Genomic DNA, 17,965 nt, shown 5'->3' with positions numbered 1-17,965 from the left:
AAACAGTAGTTGGGTGGGACGAGAGCGAGAAGAAGGGCGGGACCCTGAATATGAAAAGGGAGCGCGCGAATTCAAAATGTGGCGCTCATGGAAGGGTGGAACCCTGCTAGGGATAACGAAACCAACTATCCCCGCTGACGAAAGTGCCAACGACGACAAGTCTGTTCTATAGGTTAGATTTGTTTTTTTTGTATGTTTTTGTTTTGTTCAATCCGTCCCCTGGCTTATCGGGTCGGAAACATTCCTGGCTACACTGTGAGCTAGCTGTAGCTGTAGCTTTTAGAAAACTTATTCATCAATGGGATAAAACTTTGTGGGCAGAGCTTAAAATCAATAGGAAGGGCAATAGGAACAGTTACTCACTTGCGTTTTTTTGTTCCACCTTGTTTGCTAATACCTTTTTTTAGGCAAAATCCAATAAAAACATGTATTTAAAGTAAACCAGTCAAATAGAAAATTGGTTCATTAATTGTATAAAATTATGTAAGCAGGGCTGAATGATCTATCTAGCTAGTAATATTCCACGGAATATGGTTTCCAATCCTTGACGGAGAAATATTAACCCATTGTAAGCCAAGGAGTCATTTTCATATTGTACCGAATATAATGAAAAGTTCATAATTTTAGCGCAGTTCAGGTGAAAGATATCGTGTTTTTTTATTAAGCTCAGAGGATATATGAAATGGATCTACAAGAAGAACTTACAATCGGTTATATTTGGTATCAATCGGTAGTTGATCTTTTGAAATAGAGGGGGTTATGTGGGTTAAGGAAAAAACAATCAAAGAAATCGCCGTAACAGGAAAACAAGTCAAGTATTTAAAGCAAGCCAGTCAATAAAAAAATGTATGCAAATATCAAAAACGAGGAATATGTATAATAGAACTTGAATTCATCAGTACATTTACGCTATATTTAAAAAAGGGACGGTATAATTTGGTATATTTCTGAGGGTTGGACGGTATATTTTATCCATAAATACAACAAAAACTAAAACGACATTGGCGAAAATTTGACATTTCTGCAAAAACGAAATAAAATGCCTCGGTATATTTCGGTATATTTTATTGATAAATAAATTCGGAAAACGATCAAAAAATTTATAAATTCTTTAACCTTTTCTTTCTTTCTGTATATATACCATTTGTTTGAATTGGAAAATAAATATAAATAAGTGGAGAAATGCACAGCTGTTCAGCTAACAACAAAGTCAGAACGAAATACGAATGATTTTGTTGAAATTATGGAACACTGCGAAATCTGAAGAGAAGAGACGAAGCCGCGGTTCCGTTGGCGAGGGGCCGGCTCGGGTGCTTGGGGGTGCATTCACGAAATCTCCTCTTGCATAGGCAACATCAGGGCTTTCTGTGAAACCATTTCTCGCCAGGAATCTGATCTGAGTCCCATCCTGTGTTATTGTCCTTTGTGCGCTATGCCGATCAGGACAGTTCGGCTAACTCGTCATTGATGACTGGGCATTGATGACTATTTGGATGAGGCTCTGGTCGGCGACTATGGAAGCACACAGAATGAAGACAGCGACGACTTGGACGGGCACAACTCCTTCTAGCTACATAACGATGGGAGTAAGTTTTCTGTTTCCTCTTTTGTTCCACCTACTTATAATCCGTTTGCACAGAGCAAGGAAAACCCGGCCCCAACGAGTTTCCTTACTATTGTCGATCAGGAGATCATGGACCGCAAAGAACTATTCGACAGGCTCGAAAAAGAGCGCCCAAAGATAAGGCCAAAAAGGCTTATCCTCAGAAATTGTCAATTAATGCATATGAAAATCTCCTGAAGAAGAGAAATCCTTAATCCCAAAATAAAAACTGTTTTAATAATACAAATTTGTAGCATTTATTTTCTTGTTCATTCATCATTCCAACTTATTTCGTTTCTTTTCAATGTAAAAAGTTTAAGAAATTAAAAATCTTGTTATCGATTCATTTTTTTTCATTTGATAGAAATCAGCTGATTTTTTGTAGCTCTTATCGATAAAATATACCGAAAAAAATATACCAGATTGTAAGTCAAGAATTATATGGTATTATAAGAACTAGTTAGAACGAGACAGCATCCAACGAGTCGTTGATTTACTTTCTAGGGAATTAACTAAAAAAATCTTAGCCAAGTGAAACTCGATGGCCATTTTCCGCTAACCTATATAATAAACGAGCATTGCAAGGGCTCAGATGTGCATGTGCGCGTTTTTGTTTTATATTAAAGTAATTGCTTGATAAAACAACAGAGAATCTCATTACTACGCGAAAAAAACAACATAATAATCATTTAACATATAAAACAAAACACTACCGATACAGCGAAGTAAAAAATCAATAATTAGAGCTCGTTCAAAAGCCAGAAAGGTATGCAGTAGCAAACAAGAACAAAATAATCGGAACACAAAACACAGGAGTACCTATCTGTGTGTCTGTACACCCATCCGTACGTAAATTGTATTTGTGTGTGTGTGCAAATATATTAGGAATATATATGCAAATACAAGCCAAGCAAAAAGTAACAAACTCTCGGAGCTCCAAATAGTTCCTCATATTCTTTTTTTGTGAGTTGAGTGGAATAACTTGAAACCAAACAAATCAGACGGACAGAGTCGGTAATTGCACAAATGTACCCGGCACACACAAAACACAGAAAAGATGGAAGTGTGTGTGTGCGTGTATTCACACGCATACATCATTCTCCATACTTGCATGTATGGATTTATGTATGTAGATGTGTCTGCTTGTGTGCGTTTTATCCATACGGCGTCCCATTCTTCCATAAAATCAGTACCGTATATCGCGTAACTGGATGATGCCTTTTGTCACCAGAAGGAGTGGGGAGAGAGAAGAGCAGAGAGCAGCCACTACAGCGCCACTCGATTTGCCTCTTTGGTGCATTCAATTCATTCTTGGCCCTTGCGATTACGTATGTAGGTACCGTATAGTGTGGTGTGGTGAGGTGTGCGTGTGTGTGTTTTCTGCATGTTGGAAAACGCATGCGACGTAATCAAATGGCCACATTACGTCCAAAACGGCCAAACGCAAGGGAGAGGAAAAGGTTTCGTTTCTGCAGCGAGTGTAAATATTTTCTTTGCGGCTGCTGTTTCAGCATTTTGCAAAAAGTTTGTCGTCATTTTTCGTACTAATTATATATGTACACACATAGTTCTCTTATGTGGCGTATGTTCCATTGGCTATTGTGAGCATAATGTTTGGTCAGAAAATATTCATAGATGCCCATTGAATGTTTCGATTACATCCATACAAGAAATGCACTCACATATGTACATGTTTGATTGAAAAGTAGAATTATCTAATACGCAGAACACAAAAAAAAAATAAATAAAAAAATACAATAGAATGCGCTTTTGGCCGAGCGAGAGCGGTCGGACATGTCGAGCGGCTCGACACGGGGTCCGCATTGCGGTTCCGATTCTCTCAATGGGAATGGGTGTTGTATGAAAATCGATGCTTAAATGCAACGACAAAGCAGACAGTGGAAATGAATACATAGATTCGTGTGTACGATACAATAATTCATCGGAGGAAAAAAAACACCGAGTTTATACGTAGAGTCGTTTATATGGGATCGACATATTGCAGATATTTATTTATTGCAATTACTTGGGAGTTCTGATTTGGTAAATCATTAGTTATTATGTGTATGTGTGTATGTATTATGTTGATGTTTATAATCAGATTGGGACCCATATAAAGTATTATAATACAGTAACATACAAAACATTACATAATGTAATATACTGTTTTACTAACGTTTTGCTAACGTCTTTTATCGACCGAAAGTTTGGGATGGTGTTCCTAAATGTACCAAATATATATTAGAGATTCTTTTAAATTGTTTGCAGTTTATTAAATATTGATTTGGTGTTTCTACATTATTGTGTTAATGACCTGACCTGACCTGACCTGACTATTGGTGCATACATCGTCATATTTTTAAATTAAAATATACTACCCCGCGTACTCTCCTATTCGAGTATCGGGGTATATAATCACAATAAAAAAAATACAAGAGCACAACAACAACTTACACCAAAGATACTTACATTTCAAGTACCGTGAAATTCGAATACCCAAAAGTCATGTTAAAGAGCGCAAATAACAATTCTCTCCAGCATGTAAGTAGACAAAAGAAAAAAACGTCATTTAAAATTTATGATTTATTTATTTATCTATGTATCTATCTATCTATCAGTACCAGTTATTGTTATTGCTATGTGTATGTGTACTATATGTATTTGCTTGTGCATGATCTATAACTAGCTAAATACTGTATGTAGTTTGTTATTTGAATAAGTGGATGGCAAAAAATATGCACATTTATACATATGTGTACATTTCTGTGAATGTGTAGAAGGATATGAAACATTTTTGCACACATCATTTAATAAATAGATAATTTGTGATATTACATATTTTAATCGATCATCGCTTTCTTAATTTGTCATATATATTGTATATTTCCCTATAGGCCAATTGCCGGCCAAGATCTCATCAATACCCTGCACACATACTATAATATTTTTGAAAAGCCCCATTAGCCATTTGGCGGTTTCACCACGACGAAGGTGTCAAATAATTCACAATTCTTATGTTTTTATTTCTCACACTGAATGATCCGTATTACATTCACATTCACATTATTTTTAATGATAAATAATATTGAAAAAGGACACAGAAAAAAATAATCATCAAAATTATATATGTATAGGGGAGGTGAGCCGATTGTGGGCACGCTCTAGTTGGGGACCTCGTAAACTTGGACAGCCATCTGATTCCTGAGTATTGTGAACCGTGAACTGATAACGAAACAAATATATGTATGCATTTGTGATGAAGTATCTGTGGGCATAATTTGTTTTTCTCTTGGAAAAACTGCTGGTATTCCCGGTTGTGGGCGCCCTGGTTTTTCCTTTAAGAAACAGAGAAATATCACTGTTTTTATGCACTTTACGTGATTCAAGCTAACTCAACACCTGAAATATATCTTAATCGATGTGAAAAGCTCAGTGAAGGCTCTGAAAATAAATACATTTTCATTTTCATTTTTAGCGTTTTTTTTAAGGGTGCAAAAAACCATCCTTTCACTCAACTCTTGATAAAAACCAGGGGGAACGTTGTGAGTTGCTGCGGAGACCGCAAATCTACAGTTATACCCGAAACTAAGTCAGTATGGCTCTCCTCCGGCAGACGCCGCTAATATTAAACGACACGACAAAGAGTGCGAAATTCTGAGATATACGTTTTATAGTGAGATTTAACAGAAGTGCGGATATCAAATTTGGTTACTCTAGCCTTAATAGTCTCTGAGTTTTGTGGATGCCCCAGACTTTCGTCCTTGAGGGGGCGGAAGGGGGTGTGGCGAAATTTGGACACGAAACGGTCAAGGTCCGATATCACAGGAGTGTGTGGATACCAAATTTGGTTGCTCTGGCTCTTATAGGTTCTGAGATCCTTGAACTCATATTTTGCAATTGGCAAAACCGACCATGAAACCTGTTTGTTAGAGAGAGACAGAGCGAGAAAGAATGAAATTGTTTTCTTGATTCTGGCTATAATAATTACACGATCTGGTTCAGATTACATTCTAGAACATATAGTCACCCTCTACGATTCTGTGGTTTTGGTTTTATCGTATCTTTAAAAATGTGGATGCCACAGATTTTCGTCATTTGTGGGGTCAGAAGTGGGCGGGGCAAAGTTTCGAAATATTTTTGTAGCAGTGACATATCACAGAAGTCTGGATCCAATTCATCGTTGCTTTAGCTCTTATAGTCTTTGAGCACTAGGCGCTGAAGGGGACGGACGGACAGACATTGCTCAATCGACTCGGCTATTCCTTCTGGACGTTACACACATCCACTTTTACCACAAATCTAATATACCCCAATACTCATTTTGAGTATCGGGTATAAAAATCAATTTAGTTCCTTCACGGTCAGTTACCTAAGACCTCTAGCTTTTTATTCGTACACATATGTTTCTATAGTATGGACCTGGTCAAAAGGTATAGTTCAAAAACAACCCGGCTGCCCAGAACCGAGATACTTTCAATACAAAACTATGTTCATGTACAAACGATAGCAGGGTATTAAAAAAGTCGAAACACTTCCAAGAACAACAGTTGCAAGGCACAGCAAAAAGCTGTCGAGGGTACCATCTACCATCGCGAAATAATATAAAGCTATAGTCAAATGACGACTGCGAAATGTATATTCGATACTCAAAAACAGTACAGGGGTATATGTATTAGATTTGTGCGGAAAATTGATGTGTGTAAAGCCCAGAAGAAAGCGCTTCCGACCGGATAAAATATATATATTCAGGATGCTGTGATATCACTCAAACCGAAGGGATCATTATTATAGCCAGACGGAACAAATGAACTTTCCAAGCCGCTTACTCATTTCTGTCTCTCACTCACGCACTCTTCGTAAGTTTCGGGTATAAATGTAGAGTCGCGGCCGTAGCAGCGACTCTCAACGTTTTCGTAGCTCTAGCTCTTATAGTCTCTGAGAACTAGGCGTCAAACAGGGCGGAAAGACGGACAGACAGACCTGGCTCTATCGGCTCGGCTATTGATATACTTCATGGGGTCGGAAACGCTTCCTTCTGGGCGTTACTCTCATCAATTTTCCGCACAAATCTTGTATATCCTCTTTTGAACTCTTTTGAACAACTAAAGTAAAGTGTTCGATATCTATCGAACTTTATTATTTCTTATTATAATCTCTATAATTTAGCATATTTCTGAATAGATTGAAAAGAATCTCCAGATTGTCGGAAATCGTTCATCATATGTTGTCCTTCGCTTCTTTGGCATTCTTTTGCAACCTTTAGATGAAAATGCGATTATTTGCCTCGTTTGGCTGTTGTTTCAGTTTGTACGATTATAATTATTAGATTTTTATCATTCTGCAGTTGCACTTGCACTCACACGTCCCATCCGACAATTTAGACACTCGACGCGACGCACAGGTGCAGCTTGCATTGTTATATAAATATGCTGCTGCTGCTGCTGCGATGAATTTTAAATGGTATTTTTTTAGTGGGACCCTCAAGGCTTATGGCTTATGGCTTATGGCTTTCATTTCGTTTTGTTGTTTCAATTGTGCTTCACAAAACTCTAATAGTTTCATATTGGCGCTGCTGTTGTCCTCAAGTGCATTCTCAATGGTAGTATTTAAATTGTGCATGACCAATCCCAATCCTTTTTTAAATAGTTAAATAGTAAATAAGTATGTAGTATAGCTAAACGTTGCAAAGGTCGGGACATATTTTCTAAGCCAATTTGGGATATTCTTTCATCCACATAGGGATACATATGTATGTATATGTAAACGAGTTACTTGATATTCCCTATAATAAACATCACCAGAAGTAGGCCACACAGTTCCTCTGAATTCGCAACCGAAAATACATATAGTATTTGGCCAGATTTGAAAGTGTATTTCCAGTACTAATGGACGGTGTTAATATGTACATACATACAATATGTACGCACACATTTATTTATTTGCCAGCACTTTGCCCGTTGATTACTGCAAATTTTGATACGCAAATGCAACTCATGCATTTCGTGAGTTCTGGCCGCAGCTGCTGCTGCAATAACCGCTCCAACGGCATCCAAATTTTGCTGCTGCCTGGGCAGCGGCTGCGGCTGCGGCTGGGGCTGTGGTTGGGCCTGGGCCTCTTAGGGCCGTCCCGTTCCGTTCCGTTCCGTTCCTGGCGTTTGGGACTTCATTAAAAGAAATTCGAATCGAAATGTGTGCTGCGGGGCACTCTGCAAAGTTTTTATCAACACCAAAAGATCAGATTTTTCCGACAGGCGGGACTGTTCTTGTATCAGAGAGAGAGAGAGAGAGAAAGAGAAAGGGAAACAACGTTAAAGCAAGGTTAATTTTTATTCCAACGAATACTGCATACGCTTTTAAATGGGGCTGAAAATATTAGGCATGCTAGGATGCTAGGAATCGCTTATATCCCCAAGGCCACATGAATATTATCCGTAATATTATTATGTAATACTTTGAAGAATGACTCGAACGCCCCACAAGTTTATTGATTCCGCAACATACCAACTTTGAATGACTTGCAGAACCCCAAAACTACTATTCTCCTCTTTAGAGTATACGAATATCTATCTTCTCGGAAAATGAAAATCTAGCCAGCCGCGCAAATTATCTTTATTCGTACAAACCATGTGTCTAGGTGTGCATATATGTCTGCACATACATGATGGTATTTGTTCCTTTTTTTTTTTTTTTTTTTAATAATTTCTGTTGGTTCTATAAAATTAGCTGCAGTTTGCTTTTGTCGTTGTCAGTTAAATGTCAGTGCTTAGCTGGGCAACTCGGAAATCGTCAGTCGCTTAGTTGCTCTGCTTGTTTCCCGATCGCCTTTCATTTCGCTTCGAGTTTTGTTAGAGGTTTTCTACAATGTATCCAGCGTACTATAGGCCGGAGCGTGCCGCGTGCTATAAGTCGTGTCACCATGCCGTGCGTTGGGCCAGATCTTCCTCAGTACGGTACCAGCGGCAGCAGTTTTATTCATCATCTGCATCGTCATGTTTTGCTGGGAAAAGGTACTCGCGTGTACTCTTTAAGCGACGTACAGTGCTGCCAATGTTTCCCTACGGTGTAAGTAAAAGTTTTTTGATTGAAAGCAAAGGAAACGTACAGTCCTAAAAGGGGTCGTGTGGGGACACCCTTTTGATGGACACTTACATGCCAGACATGGGGTTAATAGGGTCGTTACGTCCATCCATCAAGAATCAAAGCAACAAAAATCAATCGTTTACAGGGGGGGCGGGGTCTCGAGGGGTCTCGAAGGGTCTCGAAGGGTCTCCAAGGCAATGGAATGATAGAAAATGTAAATTAATTGAGCCAACTCTTCAGATTCAGATTAACAATTTTTGTTGCGCTCCTGTATAACACATAACATATGTATATGTCGCTCTAACTCTGTTCTAACTGTCTATATATAATATTGATGTTGTTGTGCGTAATCATTTGACTAAACCATAAGTTTTGTGTGTGTGTATGTTTGTTACATTCCATTAATCCTTTAACCAAATAACCTTTAAGCCTTGTGTGTGCTCGGTCTGAAGAGCAGAAGTAAAAATTGCCCCAGAACCGCGTATTTTTGAGCAATTTTTACTTAAATCCTCCCGTAAATGGAATATCTGTTCGATTTATGGAATAGAATAAAAGCCCAGATGAGATGCAAATACAGAAAGGCACACAGATTCAAATTCACAAATTTGTCTGCCTTTAAAGGATATTTAAATTTTAATTGTTATACTTAAACGCTAGCAAATGCAAAGAAAATAAAACTCTATAAATGTAATGCCCTTTTGTATCCTACAGCCGGTGGCTAACACTTCCGAAAACACGATGAACGGCTATAACCGAAAGGTGCCGCCAAAACGGCGCTATGAAATGCCAAAATATGCTGGTAGGTCCCAGGTCAATCGATATATTCAATCTATAGTATTTATGTTGAATCCTTTTCTTGAACCGTTTTTCGATAGCACCGCCAAAAAAGAAAACATGCAAGGAGCGGATACCACAGCCGAAGAATACGGTGGCAATGCTAAATGAGTTAAGAAATGGACTGATTTATAAATTGGAGTCACAGACTGGTCCGGTGCACGCACCTTTATTTACGATATCCGTCGAGGTAAGATATACACATCCCTAAGAATGGGTCCGAATACTGGTCATGCCCCCAATAGCAGAAAAACGCCGTACAATATTGTTTTTTATATAGCCATTAGATACCGCCAGATATCGGATATAATATATGAAATTGGTGGGGAATATATTAGGCCAGAATTTAAAATATTTATTTGAAACATGAATCATATTTAAATTAAATGTTTTCATATTAATGCTACAAATTGCACGCTCTATTGGTATATCTGCCGATTCTCTGGGTGTACCACAGACGATATAATTTCTAATCGACTGTTGCCTCTCCTTGTTGTTTACTTGGCCAATACAACCAACAATATCCCCCACTTATTATTATGAGAAGCATTAGCATTACATTAGTATTCCACAAAAATAAAAAACTTATCCATATACGATCGACTTCCACATACGGATTCGGTTCACGCGATTTGCTGTTCAATAAGAAATCAATACGGAGGTGGGAGTAAAGCGGCACAGCAGAGGACAGCACAAAAAGTGCATGATAAGTAAACGTTAGGAAAGACGGTCGTATGCAAATGCAAATGATATTTGTAATGGTCGTAAACATATGGTCCCCCAAATGCAAACGTTAATAGTGTTGTTTTTACTTAGGAGAATCACAGACAAAACAGAGTAACCTTCATAAAAATATACTCAATAAAAAAATAAATCTCCATGTGTGTGTATGTGTTATTTGTTTGTATATTTTAACAGGTCGATGGTCAGAAATACATGGGCCAGGGACGCAGTAAAAAAGTAGCGCGTATCGAAGCAGCAGCCACAGCACTACGAAGCTTTATACAGTTTAAGGACGGTGCCGTCTTATCGCCATTAAAGCCATCCGGCAACTTGGACTTTACCAGCGATGAACATCTTGAAAATGGTATTGAAAATGTTGACAATGGTAAATTGGTCGATTACATACAGATGACATTGATGTTGACCGAAAAGAAACCCAACCTTACCTCGCTTGAACAATCCACGTTGCCTCTTCAAATGTTTTGCATGAGTCAGAGCAAGTATTAGTAAAATTCTTTTTTTTTGGTTTTCTTGTAACATTTTTCGTTATTTTTTCTTCATTTTTCTTTTTTTCATATTGTTTGTTTATTATTTTGTTATTGGTTGGACCTGTACACAGATCGAGAAAAATTCAAACGTATGTATACAACTTATGTATACACAGATATGACATTTGCCATTGATTTTGTTGTTTTGTATGTTATCCATTAAAAATACAGATTAGAGCAGTTGCTGAAGCGACTAATGCCTACATACAGTGGCGGGCAGTGAAATGTGGACAGTCAAAAATCGTGAAACTAACTAAATAATATAAAAGGCTAACAAAACACATTAAAAGTTTGAATCCAAACGTCCTTGCTTTCAAAAGAATCCTTAAATCAAAAAGTATTCACTTTAATAATTGTACGGAAAAGTTAATTTTTAATAGCATTTTTTTTATTACGTTTAAGTCTAAGAATATTGAAGACTATGTAATAAATTTGTTAAATATTTTTTTGAACATCCTTGGTGTTTTAGAACTAGTTTTCTGCGCGAAAGCTTTGTATCTTCTAATTTGCAGATGGATTCGATGTTTATATCGTTATGCCACACTTTTTCAAATATTTCTTTCAATTTAGATAACGTTTTGGGTCTCTGCTTTCATATTAAAACGTTCATGGGGTGCAAAAGATTCCAGATTGGATTGAAACCAGGAATTCCCACTATTGATAAATATTATTTTTTTTTTACAAAATTGGAAAAATCAAACTTTTTGAATATAATGAGGAAGATGAAAAAAATATGCCACACCCCAATCTAGCACGGCGGCAAGGAGCAGAATCGTCCCAGAAGATGACGGCGTCAGCAAGCAAAAATTTTTCCTCATTTGGCGGAATGGGGTTTTCCTTCCTTTACATATCCGTCAATTAGTGCCAGATCCCAAATTCTAAAATAAACAAAAAATCCCCAAAAAATCCTGCTGCCTTCGTTCGTTTCACTAGCTTATAAAGCGATCTCCGATCTTGCGACGATCATTCGTCCTACTTTCCCAACAAACCTCGCTTATTTTGGAAAAATTAAAAAAACATTACGTTTCTCCAATCAGCTAATAAATGTATCTCCACAACAAAAATGTTTCCCGACTGGCTTTTGAGTTTTTGAATACGCGCCATCTCGGTTAGAGAGTGTCCACATTTCACTGTCCGCTACTGTATATGAAAAAAACTATGAAAAACTATGAAAATCTGCTTCTGCCTCAATGCATTTTATGGACAGGTCTTTGCTGTACATTTTTCGGTGTACTCCATTCTACACTTTTGTATTCATTTATTTTATTCTTATTATAATATTATTTTGAGACATTAAATATATAAACGGTTATGTAACTTATACAATAGTATATTTATGCACTACGTCTATATTCTGAACAATATTCTTCCCACCAACGAAGTAACATCCGCCCGTTACATTCCCCTGCCTCCGCCTGGCGGCACCCCTGGAATAAAAAGAACTAGAGCGTGGCAGGCGTACTATGCCGGCGGGAAATTGCTTTCTCCTTTCTGGCTATATAAATGAACCGATCGCAACGTATTTCCGCACTCTGTACGATGCTGCGTTTTCGGTTTCGGTTTCTTGTATACTCAAAATTGCAGATCCCACAGTGTGCATACAAAACCTATGGTGTCTGAGAACCTGAGGCGTTCATCAAGACGGACACGGCTTTTGAAGCTTATCAAGAATATATAATTGTATATGTATACCTTGTGCGGTCGGAAACGTTTCCTTCTGAGTACCGGCTCTCAAAAACACTTCTGTTAAATATTTGAGAGAAGAGTGTATGGAGAGTGCATATATTTTCATTATTTTTTTGTTCAATTTAATCTGTGTTTGTGTTTTTCCCCGCATATGTTTTTTTTTTTTTTGTATGGTTGGAGACCACTGTAAAATCTCGTGTGAAATAAGCATAGACGGCTAAGTTAGGGTTTTTTTCTATACTAGGAACAGCCATCGAATATTTCTACTAACCGCCATTGTATATTGATAGATGTCAGTAAGAGCGCCATAACCGTTGATGGACAAAAGAAGGTGCCGGATAAAGGTCCCGTCATGCTTCTCTATGAGCTCTATAATGACGTTAATTTTGAGTGCATTAATATTGACAGTGCACAGAACAACTGTCGCTTTAAAATGACCGTAACAATTAACGAAAAGAAATTCGATGGAACGGGTATGTAGAAAAAAGAATCTAAGTCACTTAAAGCCATATGACGTACGACTTTCCCAACGTTTCTGCAAAGAGAAAGATAGCATGATAAATAAAACGCAAAGTAAGTGCTCGTAGCCGTCTCCAGACACGTCTCCCGGCTATCAGTCGAAGAACTGAGGCACGACTTGTGACAGAATGATGTTTTCCAACGCTCAGCCAGCCAGCAAAATTGGATCCTAAAAGTAAAACAATCGATAACCTGCAGCAGCGCTGCTCGCAGCTCCACTGAAGAGCCAAGCTACCGCATAGACTCGTATTTCTCTCGCTCGCACTGCATGCTTTTCCCAATAAGGCTATCTCTGTTCCTGCAGTTAGTCAGTGAGCAAAGTCGAATGTCACATGGCCGGTGACAAGTTGTCTAAACCATAGATTATCTTCCGTAGGTCCGTCGAAAAAGTTGGCAAAGAATGCCGCCGCTAAGGCAGCGCTCGCCTCGTTGTGTAACATCTCGTACAGTCCGATGGTGGTGCCGCAAAAGAACGTGCCGCTACCAATTGATGATAAGTCTTCGTCCATGGAGCTGCCGCAGATACATGCAGATGCGATTGGAAGACTGGTTTTGGAAAAGTTCATGGAGGTTATCAAGGGCCAGGAGGCGTACTCTCGTCGAAAGGTATTGGCGGGGATTGTAATGACTGAGAACATGAATTTCTTTGAAGCAAAAGTAAGTCAAAAGCTTATTCAATATAACGATATATAACTGACCAAGCACATTAAACATTAATTTATCCATTCCAAAAACAGGTAATATCCGTTTCAACGGGCACAAAATGTGTCAGCGGCGAGCATATGAGCGTTAATGGTGCCGTTCTAAACGATTCTCATGCTGAAATAGTATCTAGGCGTTGTCTGCTAAAGTTCTTGTACGCACAGCTGGATCTTCAGTGCAATCAGGGTATAATTATTGAATTGTATATATCAGTATCAGGGAATTTTGCTCATAATAATAGACCTTAAGCTTGAAAATGTTTCTCTTAGTAAGTACGTTTACGTATGTATCTTTCAAAATGTATATTCGAACCAGTCAATGAAGATAGGTAATCCTTTGCAGGCTCATTTTTGTATACGCATCAGATAAGGTTTCAAAAAGCGGATGCACGGATGCACGGCCTGAGTCCTACATTCTGTAGACCCTTCACGACTCTTAACCGGCTCTCAGATACTCTCAAGTTTTAGTTAGGAATACAATTCGTAAATTTATATAACAAAATACTTAGATTTGATATAGAATAAGTTATCCAATGAATAACTTATGTATGTAAATCTATCCCTCAAAGAATTGGAACTTTCTTTTGTTTCAACAAAGTACTTCATGCATAATATTTATGGCTGGCACTTAACAATTTATGTTCGCATTTGCATACAAATTGTTTAGCAAATTGAAAAAGCAAAAAAACATTACAAGTGATCGAAGATTTGATCTATTTCTGATTTCTTATTCTTTTCAGTTTTTGCTACACTTTTTGTTTTGTGCTTCGATGCCCAAGTCCTTAACGATACACATTTTATTCGGATAAAACAACAGCAGCAGCCGTTTCTGTTAATAAATCCTTAGAAACTCTTTTCTAATAGAAACTTTATTCAAAGAATATAAATACAGTATGATATGAACGTACAAATATTTTTGCAAAAATTAAAAAAAGGTCGATCCTTTTGTGATATTTGGTTAGTTTTAGGAGGTATCACCATATTAGAAGTTTCTTAGAGTATTAAAAGTGCAGGGTAACAACAGTTTTTTGTCATTATGTCCATATAGAATTTCATTTCATATACACTTGTGTATTGGTAAAAAATAATATGATTATTCCGATACTTTCGTGTATATCCATTAAAATAGTACGTACTCAACAATATGCTCTCCTTTTTGTATGTGCTGAAAATAGGGGACATGAATGAAACTCCCATAGGAACTTTACGAATCTAAAACCGTTTTACTTTTATTTCTATTTAATTATTCAACTCTTATTCAATTTTCTCTTAATTTTAGCCACAGCATATCAGTCGATTTTCGTGAGGAATACTGATGGGCAATACCCTTATAAACTAAAATCCGGGGTACATTTCCATTTGTATATAAATACAGCACCTTGTGGGGATGCACGGATATTTAGTCCTCACGAAAACGACACAGGTGTTGATAAACATCCAAATAGGTTGGTACAAAAGATCTTTCTAAATACTCTTGCTACTGTTATCATATCATATGCATTATGGATTATATTATGCATTATAATGCATAATAGCAAAATAAAAAGAACAACAAAAATTGACATGTTAAAAGTATACCAAACACAAATTGTAAAAAGAAAGTAGAACCAAAATAATTTATGTATGTATGTATGTTATGAATAACTTAATAATTATTTGTTGGCTAAAATTGACTGAAAAAATACAGTTAAGACGGAACGAAAACTCTTAATTTGTATATGCATATATACAGTCGAGCTTTTCTAAGTTAAGGACATCAAAATCCAAGCTGAAGTCTGAGTAAATCGGTAAAAGAAATGCAGTAAATAATAAGTATAAGTAAATATACAAATATTTAGCTTAAAATCTACTTATATAAATTGAATCTTTGTTGTAAGCAGCTGGTTTCAGTCAGAAAAATTCGACTCTATATACATATACATACTTTATACCACTATATACAATACATGTGTATGGAATCTGAACAGAAGCATGATTGTATAGACCCAATTTATGATATGTAGGTACTATTTAGGGTATTTTCTTTGTACTATTCTACTGTGTACAAACATTGGTCCGAGATCTTCCCAAAACAACGCAAAATACGCGAATTTTATATTTTTCAGCCAGAGAGGCTGAATTTAGGCAATGGAACCCTATCAAATACTGTCTGTCTGTGGTGGCATTTGTATTCAGACTTTCGATGTCTTTTTCGTAATTTTAATGTCAAATATAACTTAACTATTAGCTAAAACAGATACTTTAAAAAACCATTCCCTCTTATTTTGGTTTTTTTGTTCTGTATTTTTTTGAGATCTGTAAACAGAAATGCCCATTATGCCCAGCCATTGTACGATAAACACCCCAAAAAGAAGTCAATATCCTCAGACCATGTTTTGTTCGCAGTATAATGTTGCCATATTTTGAAATACGCTTACAAAAAATTGTATTTTATTTATATTTTTCGTGTCAATTTTTACATTTTACTATGCTGCCATTTGTTCACCTGTGTTTCTGTGGCTTTAATCATTGCAACGTAACGTCTTTGATATCATCCTTGAAACAAAAAAAAACAAAATAAACAAAATCAGAAAAGCTCGTGGGCAATTGCGTACGAAAATCGAGTCCGGCGAAGGTACAATACCCGTTAAAAGTAGCGATGGCATACAAACCTGGGATGGTGTACTACAGGTAGGCGCAAATATTATATTGTATTGTGTGAACTCGAAATAACTTCAATTGTCATGTAATATACAGGGTCAACGATTGCTTACAATGTCATGCTCGGATAAAATTGCACGTTGGAACATTGTGGGTATACAGGGTTCCTTATTGTCTTCCATAATTGAACCAGTGTACCTGCATTCCATTGTATTGGGGAGTCTGCTGCACCCAGAGCATATGTATCGTGCGGTGTGCGGACGAATAGAAAAGTCTATCCAAGGCTTGCCGCCGCCATACCATTTGAATAAGCCTCGACTGGCATTGGTCACATCGGCTGAGCCGCGTAATCAGGCCAAGGCTCCAAATTTTGGCATCAATTGGACCATCGGAGATGTTGAATTGGAAGTCGTCAACTCACTGACTGGCCGAACAATTGGTGGTCAAGTATCGCGCATCACCAAACAAGCGTTTTTTGATAAATATGGATTTTTAATGAAAAACTTACCAGGTATTTTGAAACGCAGTGTAACCACAGACTACGGCCAAACAAAAGCCAACGTCAAGGACTATCAGGTATGCATCGATTACACCGCATATGATTGGAAATATGTACAATATCTTTTTATTTGCAGATTGCTAAAATAGAATTGTTTAGCGCCTTCAAGCGGGAGGATCTTGGAAGCTGGCTAAAGAAGCCGATAGAACAAGACGAGTTTGTTCTGAATGAATGACTGCATTCATCGATGCATATGTTAAAAAAAGACAAAAGTAACGGCAAGCAATTAATAGAATTAGAAAAAATAGCTTTAAATACAAGTTGTAATAAGAATACAAGCTTGGTGCAAAAACAGCGAAACGAATTTCATCTTAATGAAAATGAAAATGAGAATGAGATTGAGAACCTGACAACAATGTGTCCCGAAATAAGAAACGGCAAGCACGAAGATGCTAATGCTCGAAATATGATAATGGATAACGACGGCTCTAGAATATTTATAGAATAGAATGTAGTCTTTATGCTGGGACTGAGTAAAGGAGTATTATGGCGTTTTTTTTAAATCAATTCCTTTTATAATCAATACACACACACACACTTCTTTCTTACCTATGCATTCTATGCAACCCTCACTCACATAGACCGAAAAAGCGACTCAGCTAATACACACTGTTGAAATATGAAAATATGAAAGTATGAAAACAAACAAAGAAACAACGCGAAAATAACAATAAACTATACATGGATCTAGAAATGAATCTGTTTATGATTAAATATAAATGAGTAATGTATGTTGTAAAGTAATGTTACAACGACATAAACGAATAAAATTAATGAAATTAATTACTAATAAAACCTTCAGTAGCCTTTAGGGAGAAACAGAAGCATCATTTCCACGTATCTTCAGATCGATCATCCACTAACTAGGCTTTCATTATTTTTGGCAAATGGAACAGAACTATATTTTGGGTTACAAATAGAATTTCAACGACAAACAAACAACTTATCCCAGTTTATCCAAAGATTATGTAGATTTTTTTATAGTTACACAATTAGTTGAAATACTTATCTTATGAATATGAATTAAGAAACTAATGAATAGATTGGTTAACAGTTTTACAAAATATATTAA

General features: G+C 37.0%; 1 protein-coding gene and 1 long non-coding RNA gene across 10 annotated transcripts; both read left to right on the top strand.

Annotated features, from left to right (window-relative positions):
* The first annotated feature begins 1,216 nt into the window (after positions 1-1,216).
* LOC113566105 lies at positions 1,217-1,846 on the top strand. Its single transcript, XR_003408944.1, has 2 exons — positions 1,217-1,586; positions 1,640-1,846. It is a non-coding gene; the product is annotated as an uncharacterized LOC113566105 (long non-coding RNA).
* A 256-nt stretch (positions 1,847-2,102) lies between these two features.
* Positions 2,103-17,187, top strand: LOC6596788 (double-stranded RNA-specific editase Adar). Of its 9 annotated transcripts, XM_026990111.1 has the most exons (13): positions 2,389-2,448; positions 3,872-4,144; positions 9,395-9,482; positions 9,559-9,707; positions 10,436-10,736; positions 10,860-10,877; positions 12,765-12,947; positions 13,370-13,650; positions 13,731-13,881; positions 14,974-15,139; positions 16,265-16,364; positions 16,431-16,910; positions 16,970-17,187. In XM_026990111.1, the coding sequence occupies exons 2-13, from the start codon at positions 4,109-4,111 to the stop codon at positions 17,066-17,068; spliced, it is 2,052 nt and encodes a 683-aa protein (XP_026845912.1). In that variant the 5' UTR covers positions 2,389-2,448; positions 3,872-4,108; the 3' UTR covers positions 17,069-17,187. The 9 variants fall into 9 exon arrangements, with proteins under 9 accessions (XP_026845914.1, XP_026845913.1, XP_026845912.1 ...); XM_026990113.1 differs by lacking the exons at positions 2,389-2,448; positions 3,872-4,144 and adding an exon at positions 2,103-2,369; XM_026990112.1 differs by lacking the exon at positions 10,860-10,877 and having other exon boundaries at positions 2,388-2,448.
* The last annotated feature ends 778 nt before the right edge of the window (positions 17,188-17,965 follow it).

The sequence above is a fragment of the Drosophila persimilis genome, unplaced genomic scaffold (assembly GCF_003286085.1).
Source record: "Drosophila persimilis strain 14011-0111.01,24,50 unplaced genomic scaffold, DperRS2 tig00000520-arrow-pilon, whole genome shotgun sequence".
NCBI classification, from domain to species: Eukaryota; Metazoa; Arthropoda; class Insecta; order Diptera; family Drosophilidae; genus Drosophila; species Drosophila persimilis.
The sequence above is the reverse complement of the archived record's forward strand: the minus strand, read 5'-3'. Positions and strand labels throughout refer to the sequence as shown.